The sequence below is a fragment of the Tricharina praecox genome (assembly GCF_024521635.1).
Source record: "Tricharina praecox strain CBS 144465 chromosome Unknown BZA05scaffold_23, whole genome shotgun sequence".
In the NCBI taxonomy this organism is placed as follows: Eukaryota; Fungi; Ascomycota; class Pezizomycetes; order Pezizales; family Pyronemataceae; genus Tricharina; species Tricharina praecox.
In genome coordinates, this window is record NW_026250425.1 from 307,048 (window position 1) to 321,355 (window position 14,308).

The 14,308-nt window shown below is 53.4% G+C and overlaps 4 protein-coding genes across 4 annotated transcripts; 2 read left to right on the forward strand and 2 right to left on the reverse strand.

Moving 5' to 3' along the window:
* Positions 1–111: 111 nt before the first annotated feature.
* On the reverse strand, positions 112–1,179 carry BZA05DRAFT_134762 (uncharacterized protein). Its single transcript, XM_051478833.1, has 2 exons — positions 674–1,179; positions 112–597 (listed from the first exon to the last, which is right to left on the reverse strand). Exons 1-2 carry the CDS (start codon positions 968–970, stop codon positions 307–309), a joined length of 588 nt encoding a protein of 195 aa, XP_051336928.1. The 5' UTR covers positions 971–1,179; the 3' UTR covers positions 112–306.
* A 1,261-nt stretch (positions 1,180–2,440) lies between these two features.
* On the forward strand, positions 2,441–3,323 carry BZA05DRAFT_341633 (P-loop containing nucleoside triphosphate hydrolase protein; the record flags this gene model as incomplete). Its single annotated transcript, XM_051481007.1, has 6 exons — positions 2,441–2,490; positions 2,551–2,623; positions 2,696–2,715; positions 2,769–2,831; positions 2,919–2,990; positions 3,050–3,323. The coding sequence occupies 6 exons, from the start codon at positions 2,441–2,443 to the stop codon at positions 3,321–3,323; spliced, it is 552 nt and encodes a 183-aa protein (XP_051336929.1).
* A 3,539-nt stretch (positions 3,324–6,862) lies between these two features.
* On the forward strand, positions 6,863–9,636 carry BZA05DRAFT_406437 (uncharacterized protein). Its single transcript, XM_051484506.1, has 3 exons — positions 6,863–7,148; positions 7,205–7,738; positions 7,784–9,636. The coding sequence occupies exons 1-3, from the start codon at positions 7,079–7,081 to the stop codon at positions 9,280–9,282; spliced, it is 2,103 nt and encodes a 700-aa protein (XP_051336930.1). The 5' UTR covers positions 6,863–7,078; the 3' UTR covers positions 9,283–9,636.
* A 1,643-nt stretch (positions 9,637–11,279) lies between these two features.
* On the reverse strand, positions 11,280–13,832 carry BZA05DRAFT_406440 (karyogamy protein; the record flags this gene model as incomplete). The annotated part of the gene is made up of 5 exons (XM_051484507.1): positions 11,280–11,881; positions 11,965–12,149; positions 12,190–12,700; positions 12,841–13,070; positions 13,132–13,832. Coding segments are annotated over 5 exons (1,899 nt in total), but the record flags the coding sequence as incomplete, so codon positions are not given.
* Between the last annotated feature and the right edge of the window lie 476 nt (positions 13,833–14,308).

Below are 14,308 nucleotides of genomic sequence, written 5' to 3' on the forward strand. Positions count from 1 at the left end.
AGGTAAAACTCCTCGTCCAGGGCACTCGACCGGTCCACTACAAAGTACAATCGCTCCACCTTCGACCGCCCCGATTACCTCACCAGCTTCCCGGCGATTCTGTGATTCAGTGATTCGTAAATCCGGGAAGGAGGATCCCACACCTTCCACAACGCTGAGCCGTGGTTCCCGATCTGTTGGTTGGAGGACACAGATGTACCGTAATCGTTTTCGGCCTTTCCGGCGCCGGTGTGTATTCCCAGTACCCATGAGAGCGTTGCGGTCGTCACCGTCACCGTCGCCATTGTCGGAGCCGTTACTTGCTCCCTACCATGTAAGTTCTAACGCCTGTGTTGCTCGCATTACTCGTATTAAGCCGAGGGCAGCGAGATATGTACACATGGCTTGGGTTAATACCAGAAGACGGCGGCGGAAGAAAGTTCCCGAGACTCGAATCGCTTCTTCCTTTGATCCCTTGATCCCCTGATCGGTTGCCGGAAGCAGTGGTACTCTGGTTAAGCCCGGAAGAACATTTGCTCCGGAAGGACCATGGATAGGGATATGGTTGAGAGCGTGACGAGTATTGAAACTTGCGGAAGGAGGAGCACTCGGGTGAGCCTGTGAGGGCTGACATTAACTATCGAGAGAGAATTGCAGTTGATTGCCAAGGATGTGGTGGGTATGTAGTACATACATACGGTGGGCCGACTCCATCGTATGTACTATGATAGTAGTACTCTGGAATTCCGATCATGAGCCAGAGCGCGAACGGAGGGGGTCCAGAAAGGAAGGGAAAGCATGCTGCCGAGGCTGAGATGGAGAAGCTGTTTCTGTTTCTGTTTCTGTGGTGGTGGTGGTGGTGGTGGTGGAGGGATGAGTGTGGTGCTTGTCGGTGCGAGGATGCATGGAATGTCGCGCTATGCACATCGCACAGACGCCAGATATGAGGCCTGTCTATCTCGACTGTATGCACCATCCCATCCTCCATCATTCGCTTCTCCAGTTCTGCGGTGCGATTCCACACTTTCGCGCAGCGTATGTAGCATAGGTATTCCAAGCGCCGTGGCGTAGAGGAGTCGCAGAAGCAATAGATCCGAACATTCGTACGAGGGCATCATCAGCAAGAGTGAGCGGGCTGTCGGCTGCACAGCACAGCGGCGGCGACGAGTCCGCCATCGATATAAGGCTGCGGCAAGAGGACCTCCGAGCGTGAAACTTGAGTGTGAAGCTTGAAGTGGGGTTGGAAGTAGCCAGTGACCAGTGTGGAGTACCGTAGCACTGTGCACCAACTACCGTAGTGTGCTCGTGGGCCATGGCAGGCATAAAGGATCCGGATAGCGTGTTTCTGTCCTCGTTTTGATGTCCACCCACACTCGCCCAGTTGTGTCCGGATATGTATGCGAGTAGTCGATGCCTTCCATGAGTAGAGTAGGACCTAGGTATCTGCAGTTGGGGGTTGTGCCAATCACGTGGCGTTCGTTCGGGCGGATCCAGGCCTCACATGAGGATTATCACCCTCAACTCCAGTTAGTTACCAACCTACCTGCGGACGTGGGAGATTCCGATCGATCCCACTCTGGATTCTGGAATAGGTACCTAACTTGTCCTGCGCTCTCTGCGAATGTCATTCGCTCGCTGCTGCGGATGTCATTCGCACATCGCTCCGCTGCCGTGAAGGAAAGGAAAAGGAAAGAAGAGAGACCACGCCGCGAACCGAGCTGCAGATGCAGAGGCAGAAGCAGATGCCTTCGCTCTGCTCGCTTGCAGGATATTATCTGTGGTTGGTTACACACATGAGATACTTCTCGGGAGTTGCTTCTTTTTTTTATCTTCAGGAAGAGTGGGGGAGAACAGAGTGGAGTGGAGTGGAGGGAGGATGAATGAGTGAATGAATGGGACGGGCGAGTTCGCTATCTCCTTCCGTCGCTCGCTGCTGCTGCTGTTGCTGCAACTGGCATATGCAGCATGCTTGGCTCCCATCTCTTCGCTCATCTCCACCCAACCAACCAACCATCTTGCCTCGCCTACTCTACGACCCCAACCTACATTCCAACTACCTCGACCACCCAGCCCGCTGAGCAACAATAACAACAACAACACGACTATCGCCGCCGCCGCCGCCACGAGCCCGCCTGACCGCGCCTTCTCCCCCGTCCACCCTCCGCGTCGACGGAGACAGCGAACTCGACAACCGCGTTCGTTGGACTTCTAGACTAGTGTAACCGCTGCCGTCACCTTTACTCAACCCTACTCGCCTTCGCCCCCTCCCACCCCTACTCCCAACCAACTTAACCCGACTCAACGTCTCCGAAACACCAACAACGCCTATCACCACCATCACCACCACCAGGTTTCCTCCCACAACCCGCGACAACACCCCATCGCGAGCCCGAGCATCTACCTATCACAACCTCCACACCCACAACCACACCACCCCCGCCCCCCAACCCGAAACACCATCATGTCGGGTTTCTTCCGCCGTATATACGATTGGCTTCTTAGCCTGTTCTGGTATGCAACTTTGCACGCTACGAGCGCAGTTCTGTTCGTCGTGGCTGATGTGTGCGACAGGGCGACAGAGATGGACATCACCATGATCGGCCTCCAGAACGCCGGCAAGACCTCGTTATTACGGGTGCTAGCGGTAAGTCGCTCGCTCGCTACTACCCGGCGAAGTGCAAGGAAACGGCCCAAGCTAAACTGACTATCTACGTAGGGCGGTGAATTTACGATCGAGTATGCCGCAGTCCGCCAGAAATAGATGAACGCAGAACTGACTCGAAGCGTAGCTCTATACCCACCGTGGGGTTCAACATGAAACGAGTACAGAAGGGGCACGTCACGCTCAAGTGGTACGTCACCATGCGTCCGTCTTTGCTCCGTCCATAGTTGGGACCGGGAGGAAAGGAAAGACTAATCGCGGTATTGTGCGTGCGCAGCTGGGATCTAGGAGGACAACCGCGGTTCCGTTCCATGTGGGAGCGCTACTGTCGCGGCGTTAACGCCATCGTGTAAGCTCCTTCCGCCCCTTCGCCGACATCCGGCATACCGATACTGACTACTGCCGCAGCTTTATTGTGGACTCGGCCGACAAACCCTCGCACCCGATCGCTCGCGAAGAGCTGCACAGTCTCCTGCAGAAGCCAATACTCGAAGGCATCCCGCTGCTAGTCCTCGGCAACAAGAGCGATCTGCCCAACAAGCTCGGCGTCGACGAACTCATCGAGACGATGAACCTGCAGGACATCACTAATCGCGAGGTCAGCTGCTATAGCATATCCGCCAAGGAGGAGACGAATCTGGATGCTGTGTTACAGTGGTTGATCGCGCGCGCAAAGAGATGAACGTAACGCCGTAGACTTGGACGGACTGAGAGGGAGCCGGGGTGAGGAACGGAGGTGGAGGTATACCAAACAGTGGGCGACCAAGTTAACGACTCTGACGAAATCTTGCGTGCATAAGACCATGTTAATAAGCTTTTATTTTCCGTTCCGTTCTTTTTCTTCTTCTTCCTCTTCTTCTTCTTCTTCTTCTTCTTCTGTTCACTTCCCTTCTTTTCAAACTTTTTCAACTTTTGTTCTTTTTTCACACACAGACACACACACACACACAAGCTCTCGATGAGAAACAAAATCCGTGGGGTTTCGGTGGTGGTAGTGGCGGCGGTAGCGGCGGCGAAGGCGGGGGGAGCGAGGGGAGATTTATGGGGACCTTTCTTGTATTGTTTGTGCTGGCTTTTACTTTCCGACGTCGACGTATGATTATGATTATGATACCTTCAAAGCTTTTTTTTTCGCGTTGCCAACTCAAACTTCAACTTCAACTCTTGCCGTGCTGTTGTTTCGTTCGTAACCCGCACCCGCGCCTGTGTCCGCGTCCGCGTCTCCCAGTATGACGTGCACAGAGCCTCCTTCCTTCACATAGCACATTGGGTATGTATGTATCGTAGGGCTGCAGGAACGGGTATGCCACGCTACTCTAACTTGTACATGTGTAGATTGATTTAAATTTTAGATTATTTTCCGACAGCCTGGGCACTGGGCAGCGGACGGCGTGGTGATTGGGCGCCGGCGTTTTGTTCGTGGGTGGTGGTGTTGGTGGGTGTTCGTAGTGGTGGTGGTGTGAATTTTGTGGTGTAGGTCATGGTGGTGGTGGTCTTTATGCGTGATGCGTTGGCAGTGCGTCGAGTTTGATGTTACCTACACACCTACACACTCTAACGTTTGGGACCGACGGCTCTTAGCGAGAGAGAGGTAGGGACAGACAGACGGGGTGGGGTGCGAGAGAGAGGGAGGGAGGGGGGTGTGCGGGAGGGGGGTACTGATTTGCGGCGGGGTGGTGGGGGGGTGTGCGGTGCGGTGCGGACTGCGGGGATACTTTACTCTAGTTGCCACCGATCGCGGTGAACGGTCGCCGCGCGGTCATGGTGGATCACTCGGCAGGCCCGCTAATTGATCCCGGTTCTGGCTAGGATGGGTGAAGGATGCTACTGGGCATCGTGTCTCCTGCGAAGCTCCCGTTGACGTCAGCTGTAGAGTATTCATCCATCGTCCATCACCCGTCACACACTGCCTACGATAACATGCAGTGTGTTCACACCGTACACGTGCTACCTGGTCGGTAGCCCGAGGACGCCCGAGGATACCGAGCAGAACCACCTCGCCCGGGCATGTTCTCGTACTCGATCAAACCCTAAGCATCCGATTATATATAGCCCGGGATTCGATGCCGTCTCGATGCCGTCTCGATGCCGTCTCGATGCCGTCTCGATGCCGTCTCGATGCCGTCTCGATGCCGTCTCGATGCCGTCTCGATGCGTCGATCGTCTCGATGCCGTCTCGATGCCGTCTCGAAAGTCGTGGAGAAGAGTCGAGCCCGAGTGATCGTGAGCGACTGAGATCAATACTGCGGAATTACCAACTTGCCTACCTTCATCACGTTCCGGTTGTCGCCGGGCTTCTGTAGTCTATTGTATGCACACGGAGCGCAGGTTCACACACGTGGACATCAAAGTCCAAACTCGTGCCCGGATGCATTGGGCTGTACAATAGGGCGACGGATAGAGCGATGGGATACCTGGTATTCGTTTGAACTTTGTGGATTCGGTTCGCCAGGCTACAGCAGTAAGGGCTTCGCGGGGGGGAGTATGGCACTGGGGGAAGGTTGAAAGCGCAGTGGATGCGGGGAGCCCCGACAAGCGGAGGGTGCGGCTGGGTGATCTGGGTGATTATAGTAGGGGAAACCCGATGCCTAAGTACCTACCGTACTACCGTACTACCGTATCGCTGGAGCCTGATCGTCTGCACCTTGCGATCATAGCGGATCACGCTCCTTACGTCGTCCTCCTCCATCTTGGCTGGAGTATGTACAGTGCAGTAGTAAAAAAAGTGGGGGTTTATCGGTAAGTATGGAGGCAGGACCAGAGCCAGGACTAGAGCCCTGCGGCAGTAGAATAAATCCCGGTAATCCCAATCCAAAAACGGCGAAATCTTTACGAGGAGCATTTAAATGAGTGTACTGTGAAAAGTAATTCCCATTGCCATGTCGGTATGATAGCGACAGATGTGAATTGAATCATCCTGTTGTTTGATCTTGGTCGCCCTATGTAGTATGGCAGCATGTTGGCATTCAAATGAATGCGTCTTCGCACAACTCGCACAACCTTACTAGGTAGATCGATACAGTAACCAAATGGGATTTTCTACTCGTCAACAGACAAGACAGGATTACGTGCTATGCGCAGGCAATGGATACAGTAGCAAAAAGTGGGGTGCGACTTCTTCCGCAGGTCATGAGTAGAACCACCGTATAGGTAGGTAGAAACCCAGCAGTTCTCCGCAACTGCAGATTTATTTTGAGATTTCTTTCTTCCCGTAGTCCCAACTCTACAGTATCAAAAGTCTTTACGTAGGGTTGTTAAGATATGCATACTAAAAAGTGGGAAGAACCACTGCAGTTCTTCCAGACGCAAAATCTTACGTGGTGTTGGGAATACCAGAGACATACCAGTACTACTACCTTGTATGCACAACAACGTAGTGCAGAGAGCACGTTGTCATGTCTCCCAAATAGGGAGGTTCTGTAAAATCTTCTGCTCGCCAACGTCAACGTAACAGAGGTAAACAGCAGGCTAGCTGGTGCTAGTGGGTGGTCGCAGGTGCACCGAAAAACGGAGGTTCTGTGAATTCTGTGCTTGCAATTCTGTGCTTGTGAACGGAACCGTGAACCGAACTTTAGTGGCAGCGGCGCCGGCCAAATTTTCTTTGCCACAGCCCAGTGTTCTCCATAGTCCACTCCGTCCGTCCTGAACCTTGGACTGGACTGGACTACATACATCCAGTCCGTGCGGACGTGTCTGTCGGACGGACTAGTCCACCAGTAAGGCCGGACTGTTACACCCAGCAAGCAGGCAACATACCTCAGGCATATGGGAATACATTGGTATCGCTGTTGGTTATCATCAACCGTTACTATTGTAATAAAGTACACTGGGAAAGTACTATACCACTCGACCAAAAGGTATTTGGATGGCTGAAGGCCATCATCCCAGTAGCTACTTAAGGCAAGGATTTCTGAACCGTGACACGGGTTACCTTCCCTCGAGATATGAACCCACAAAGAGCTTCTTGCAAGTGGTATCGAAAATAGATGCGGAATCTGATTAAATTGGAATCTTCATATGCACAGGATTAGTACTAGGTTTACTCTAACTGCAAGAAAAAAAATATATCCCTTGTAGACATGGTGTAAATTTGATGTCAGTTTCTACCTGTGTTTTGCCACGGTATAGTACTATAGTTACCAAAGAGCTCCCTAGTGCGGGGTAGTCACGGGACTACAGGTAGCTACCACTACTGCCGTCCAGACGCGCTCGCGAGTCTGAGTCGTGACCCTGTTCCTTTCACGTCACCCCCCGAACAATATTTAGAAGGCAAGGGATGACTGGGGCAATAACCCTACCCTCGCTGCACCCTTCATCTCAACGCTCAATCACTCCGCCCTCCCTCCCTCACCTGCCACTGGTGATCGTGGGGCACCATCAATTGCAACAACGTTTCTCTAGCCCACTGCGAAAGTAGAAGACAAGAGTGAAAGCAAGATGCCGCTGTTGCGCCGAGTCTCCGCGTCCGTGTCGGGCTCTGACTCTGCCCCCGCTTCTGGCGACAGCGGTAACTCTATTTCCGTACCCCTACCGCCCCCGCTCTCGCTCTAACCATCCCTCTAGACTCCGACTCGGAACTCTCGCTCCGCGCCGAAGTTACAGCCCTTCGCGCTCGGGTCAAAGATCTGGAGGAATGGAAAAATGAAAAAGCCCGGCTGGAAGAAAACCAGAAGCAGTTGGAAGCTAACCAAAAGCTACTTGTGGCTGACCATGATGCGCTGAGGAAGCAGGTCAAAAAGACGATCAAAGCACTGGCGAAGGATGTTGATAGGCTCAAGTTGAAGGCGAAGACAGCGCGGGGGGAGCGAGATGCGCTGAGAAAGCAGGAGGTTGTTGAGGAGCGGGTCCTGGAGGAGGATGAGGACGTGTTGATGGAGTCTGACCAGGTTGCGGATGTGCATGACGAGACTGAGTTTGAGTTGAATCAGCTGATGGAAAACATGGACACCGCGACTAAGAATGGCACCAGGAAGACGGTGAAGGCGAATGGGAAAGGGAAGGGAAAGGAGCCAGAGAGGATGCAGAACGCGAGGACAGCGCAGGCGAACAGACCGGAGCTAGAACAACTCTCAGAATCGGAACCGGAACCGGAACCAGGTAAGGCCATTCTTCTAGTAAGACGTTCTCTGCTAACACCCTCAGTGCCCTCCAGTACGATCACGCCTTCCCGCTCCCTCCCCCCCTCTCCACAGCGCTCTCCCTCTCCCCTTCCACCATCCCTCAATGTAACCGAGCGAATCATCCGCGCAACCTTCGGCTCCGGTCGACGCTCAGGAGCGATTGCGACCTTTTCGCGGGCCAATGGAAAGATCAAAAACAGATTCTCCTCCCCCTGGACCTATGCGCTGCTCCTAGACCCATCACTCTGCGTCGCCCTTCCCACCTCGCCCCAGAGTCCATGTAAGAATCTCGATCTCTTGGATTTTGAAGCTGCCATGGAGCTACACGTGGACATTGACGCTCCATTCCCGGTATTCTGCCGAATGAAACCGGACTCGGAGAAGTACTCATACTGCGGTATATACCGTTGGGGCGAATGGGATGTGGCCGAGTGGGCAAGTCATGGGCTCGGTCTCAGTGATGCGCAGAAGAACGCATGGGTCGCGTATGTACTCACCTCTTCCGCCGGAAAAGCAATGTGCCGCAACATCTTTGGCCAGTTTTACACCGAGCGTCAGGTGAGAGCCGCGTTCGATAATGGACAAATACGATTCAACCATGCGCAGCTTCTGCCGGTGGCTCACGTCGACAGCAAGGAGGTGTTTGAGACGCTGCTGGAGATGGCCAAGAGGATGAACGGCGACGAGGCGACGGGACCAAATCCCACAGACAAGAATGCGACGCATACGGGTAAAGGGAAGAAGCGGATGAGACTCCAGAAGACGCCCACACCGACGGAGAAGCCGCCTCGCACGTCCACCAACGACACCAACGGCGGCGCCTCCAGCCCGTCGACCAAGCGCCTGCGTGTCTCGGACCCAGACCCAGACCAATCCCCCGCCCTCCAAGCCCCCATCGCACGCATGATGCCCGCGCAGCCGGCCGGCGACGAGTCTCCTCTGCGCCTCCCCTCCAGTTCACCCATCGCCGCTCGCACCCCCGGCATAGAACACCAGGCAGCCGACCACAACGCCATCCATTTCCCGAAAGCACCTACCACGGCCCCGCGTTCCGCGCCCAAAGCCACGCCCACCGCCCGCCTCAACCGTAGTACTCGCCGCGCCAGCGCCATCAGCCCCGGTAGCTACGACCTAGCCGCGATTAGCCGGCGGTCCATAGCAGGTGCTGTCGGCTCCGACGAAGAGAGGATCGCTAGGGAAGAGAGGATCGCCAGGAACGAGAGGATCGCTAGGAAGAAGCAGAAGAAACCCAAGCGCAACTCGGCGGCCTCGGCGGCCTCGACGGCGAGGCGCGTCGTCGTGCTCTCTGATGATGATGACGATGAGGTTGCGGAAGGCGCAGCCACCAAGAAGGAGAATGACAAGGGAAAGGGCAAGGCGGCGGATAGGACGTGGAGCTCGGTCAATGATCCCACCCCCACCACCCTCCAGCAACCGCTATTGAAGCGCAAGAAGGACTCTAGAATGGGACCCATGGGACGCACGGTGGTCGATTCTGAGGATGATGATGATGAGAACTGAGGGCGTACGGAGGGGCGGTGGGCGGTGGATACTACTGATTCTGATTCTGGTGTTTTTGCGCTTGATTTCAGCGGACTATCTACCACATAGTTAGTTACCTAGTAGTTACTTGGCCAACTTTTGTCTCTGCCTGCGAGCGTGCTTTCTTTCTTTGTGTGTTCTGTACGAGTTTGGTGTTCCGGGACGGCTGACGGGTCGCGTTACCTTAGTATCTGTTTTTCTTGGGGTGGGGTTCTCCTTTTGTGTCTTTCTTGGGGAGTTTTGTCTGCTGTTTTGTGTACTTTGTAGTTCTGTCGTTTTTGGTGTGAATGAGTCGTCACTCGTCACTTTGGTAGAGCATCGTTAGATAATCACTCGGTGAGGTGAGGTCGTTGCCAACGAGAAGGTACCAAATATCCAAACCTTCACACCACGGCGACGTAGTATATCTAGCGGACTTTATCATAGCCATAGTAGGTACCTAGGTTGGTATGTATAGTATACTCAACGGCCGTCGAACAGAAACAGAAACAGAAACATAGCAACAGCACTAGCAACAGCACTAGCAACAGCAATAGCAATAGCAATAGCAATAGCAATAGCAATAGCAACAACAACAGCAACAGCAACAGTCGATGTTGGATATTCCAAGTCCAAGTCCAAGCCTAAGCCCAAGCCCAAGCCCAAGTCTCCCCATCCAAGGAGAGCCGGAACTCATCAATCGTCGAATAGTCAGGATACCCGTATGTACGATCCTCGTACGATCCCCGTGCGAACCACGCACGAACTGCGGCGGCGGTGGCGGAGGATATTCGTGGATAGTCTGGTTTATTCCAGTTATCGTGGAACCTATCCAACCGGTGGCTGGCGATACATCTTGTAGATCTTGTACATGTCTCGAGAGTCTTGTGCTTGGAAACGAGAGAATGACGGTTGACTTTGAATCACGAAACATTAATCAGACAGCGTTTGTATGCAATTAACCATGGCTGTATAAAATATGATCCAACATTCCCCATCCATAAAAACAAGTGCCCAAGTAAGTGCCCAAGTTGCCTATGATACTAAAACCCATCACTCATCCCGATTTCCGATTCCCGATTCGCAATCATCCATAACTCTTATAAACCATGGTAAACCGTAGCCATAGATCAGATCCTCCTATCTACACACCTCTCCCTTTTCGGAAAAGCAGAAAGCACAAACATCCTCCCAAGTCCTCCCAGCGTTCCCTTTCATCCCGAGTATCCCTCCATCCCATTCAATCCCGCAAACAAAGCCCCCCCTCGTTCCACCAATCCCAACCCAATAAAAAGAAGTAAACGCACACACATACAGGGGGGTTTCAGGTTTGAGGTTTCATATCAGAACCAAGGTAGAAGAGAAGAAGAAAGAAGAGAAGAAGAAAGAGAAAGAAAGAAGAAGAAGAAAGAAGAAGAAGAAGAAAGAAGAAGAAAGAAGAAAAGAAAGAGAAAGAAGAAAGAAGAAAGAAGAAAGAAGAAAGAAGAAGAAAGAAGAAAAGAAGAAAGAAAAAGAAGAAAGAAAAAGAAGAAGAAAGAAGAAAAGAAAGAAAGAAAGAAGAAAAGAAAGAAGAAAAGAAGAAGAAAAGAAAAAGAAAAGAAAAGAAGAAAGAAAAGAAGAAAGAAGAACGAAAAAGAAAAGAAAGAAAAGAAGAAAAGAAGAAGAAAGAAAAAGAAAAAGAAGAAAAGACAGAAAGAAGAGAAGAAGAAGAAAGAAGAAAGAAGAAGAAAGAAAAGAAGAACGAAAGAGAAAGAGAAGAAAGAAGAAAGAAAAGAAGACGAAGAAGAAAAGAAAGAAAAGAAGAAGAACAGAAGAAAGAAAGAGAAAGAAAAAGAAGAAAAGAAGAAAGAAGAAGAAAGAAGAAAGAAGAAGAGAAGAAAAAGAAGAAAGAAGAGAAAGAAGTAAGAAGGATATGCGATATCAAAAACAACAGGCAAGGAAAACGCAAAAACTGAAAAATATGCCAACGCCATTCACCACCCCGCCGCCTTGCCCCGCCCCGCACCCGCACCGCCCGCCATCCTCACAAGCAAGCAAGCAAGCAAGCAAGCAAAAAAAAAACATGAATCCCTAGAAAGCAAATAGTTAAAAAGATGGAGATGAAACTCCCCCGCCACACCCGAAGCCAGCTATAGTTAGATAGGAGGGGGGAGAGAAAAAAAAAGTTAATGTTACAAGAAAAAATGAGTTTGGTCTTCCGGTAAAAAAAAAACGGAGTGGAACAGCATAAAAAAGAAAAAATACAAAAACCCCGTGAAATGGTATCGCAGAAAAGGAATATATCGAAAAGAAAAAAAATGAAAAAGAATAAAAAAGCTTTCACTGAATTAATGTCTCCACCTCGGCTTCCCATCCGGTCCCATGATCGCTCCGAACGGCAGGCTCATCCTCTTGCTCCCGGGTGACGTTGGTCTCGGCAACATGCTGCTCCTGCGGCCGCTGGCACTGCTGAGACGACCGCTAGCCATGGCGCTAGCGGGACGCACATTTATGCTTGGACTTCCCGGCGTGCTAGGGTGGTGGTGGTCGTTCGAATCGAACGGCGTGGGCGTTCCCTGGCGAAGTCTGCCGGAGCTAGCTTGGTGTCGTAGGCGGGGGTCTAGTGGTCGGGCTCGGTGAGACGAGGGTAGCCGTTGGTGCGTCTGCTCGATGCCGGGGAGTAGAGGCCGTTGCGGAGGTGACTGGGCGACCCAGGCGATGGCGTGTTTTCCTGACTGAGTGGGCTCGGCATCGGGATTCGTGATCCGAGCGACGACGAGTTGCGACGGCTGGCGGCCGTAGGAGGTGCCACCTTGCGGTACGGAGAGGGTGTCGTGAGCGTCAGCGGCTTGAAGTTGTGGCCGATCGAGCCGTCCTCCACTTTGTTGCTCACGTTCCACCGAGGGTCGCGACGGTTTGATGTCGGACGTACGAGACGAGGCGTACGACGCATACGAAGCGTATGAGCCAGCAGCGCTGGGACTCGAGATGGAGCGGCCCATCGACATTGAGGAGTAGGGATTTGAATTTCCCCACGGCGATGTTGGTGGCGTAGACGAGGCGGACGAGTGGCGGCCACTGCGCCTAGCAGGGCTTCCACCGATAGAGCTCCCGGGACGTCGTATCGGAGCGGGAGACCGTTTGCGTTCTTGGCCTCGAGGTTTTGAAGGATTGAGCTGGACCGAACTTGCCGGAGAGCTACCGGGGGTGTTTCTGCCCGAAGTGATATCGAGGGACGCAAGCGAGGAGATGGAGTCGCGCAACGCTTGCGTGTCCAATTGTAGGTCCAAGAGCGTCTGATCGAGCTCTCCCATCTGGTCCTCGAGGTATCGCCAGCGCATCCGCAGCGACGCATCGAGTCGGATGATCTCGCCGTTGACGGTAAATCGATCATTGATTCCCTTGCCGATGATCGAGAACGTCCGTTGGATTGCACTTCCTATAAGAAAAACGCACCGTCAGAAAAAATTCCTGCGGTCGCGAAAAAGCTCAGAGCCGCGCGCGCGCCAACGAACCGTTAATGCATCTTCTTCGCCTCGTAGTTTTCCATCTTCTTCTGAAGATCCCGCTCGGCCCGACCACCGCTCTCTTCCCACGCAATCACCGATTCCTTGAGTTTGTGCATGCTCCTGTCTATCGAATCGAGCATCTGTGTCGCCTGCTTGCCAGCATTGCGGAAGATGGCGACCCACCTATCCTCGCCCAATTCCTTCTTAAGGCTATCGGCGTCGCCGTTCAGCTTCTTCCACTTCCGTTCCAACTGCTTCCGCCTCGATTCCAGCTCGTCGCATTGCCGTGGGGAAGATATCCTGTGCCCTCGACTGGAAGCTCTGCAGTCTCATGGGTAGAAAGTCCAAGCTGGCGCGCAACGGCTGCATCCTGGCGAACAGGCCGAGCAGCGAGCTGTCCTCGATCTCTGTGGCCGTCTTGCCGTTGGCTACGGGGAACATTCCGGGGTTCTCCTCCATGATGGTCTCCAGCGTGTCGATATCCACCGACCCTCCTGCTGCTGGCGCCCCGTTCTCACCCATCATCGACCGATGTCGCTTCTCCTCGAGCTCGAACACCAAAGTCTGGCACGCATCCAGTTCGGCTTGTATGTCCTGAAGTATGGTCGTCCACAACTCGGTCCACTCCATGGCGGTCTCCACCTGGTCCTTAACGCCCTTGAGCAGTTCCTCGATCGATCGCCATCCGTCGACGGTGGCCTCGGTGGTGCTGACGAGATCCACAAGGGTCTGAGAGTCGAGTTCATCGCTATCGGGCCGACGTTGTAGCTCATCGATAAGCTCGACGTAGACGTTGATGAGACCCGAAAACTTCCGTACGGCGATATCGACCTCGTTGAGCGATTCCCGTCCCTGAGCTGCCCATTCGACATCATCCTCGGCGTCGAGACCCGTCAGTACCTTTTTCGCGGTATCGATCCATCGGCCGATCTGGCTCCCCGCGCTCATGAGCGCGTCACACATGTCTGCCGAGGTAGCCAGCTTGCAGATACGGTCCTTGAGATCCTCACTCAACGGTAGTGATAAGCTCGTAAGTCGGCTGAGTTGGGCGGAAAAAAGAGATCCTCGAAAGCGAATGCACACTCGAACGACGCTTCAGGCCTTCTCCTCCCCACGACCCGCCGCCGCCGCCAGACATATACACATTAATATCATCATCCTCGAGACCCGGAAACGCGACTGACGTGTCGGCCGGAGGAGTAGTAGGCGTTGTCAGTGGCTGTTGCTGCGTTGCGAACCCCTCATTGGCGCCACAAATACCACCACCACCACCAGCACCCACTCCGCATGCTGCAGCTGCAACCGCATCGTCCAACAGCGGATGATCTCCGCCACGTTCGTCTTCAATGGGAGTGGGCGGCAGGTCTTTGGCCGGCGGCATCGATCGGACGTCGAGATTGGAGGTCGGGATACTCGTCGGCACTTCGATGGCGGACGACACGCCCGAGGCATCCGAGCCCCTGGAGCGCGAGCGATGGCGGCGGTGCGGCGATGGGCTGGGCGAGAGTCTGCTGTGGTAGTTCCGTTTCTCGGCGTCG

Coding starts and splice junctions, on each gene's coding strand:
- BZA05DRAFT_134762 (XM_051478833.1), bottom strand. CDS start 970: ATGATGGAGGATGGGATGGTGCATACAGTCGAGATAGACAGGCCTCAT. Junction 598..673: donor ATGGAGTCGGCCCACCGTAT/GTATGTACTACA, acceptor CAGCCCTCACAG/GCTCACCCGAGTGCTCCTCC.
- BZA05DRAFT_406437 (XM_051484506.1), top strand. CDS start 7,079: ATGCCGCTGTTGCGCCGAGTCTCCGCGTCCGTGTCGGGCTCTGACTCT. Junction 7,149..7,204: donor CCCCGCTTCTGGCGACAGCG/GTAACTCTATTT, acceptor CCATCCCTCTAG/ACTCCGACTCGGAACTCTCG. Junction 7,739..7,783: donor GGAACCGGAACCGGAACCAG/GTAAGGCCATTC, acceptor TAACACCCTCAG/TGCCCTCCAGTACGATCACG.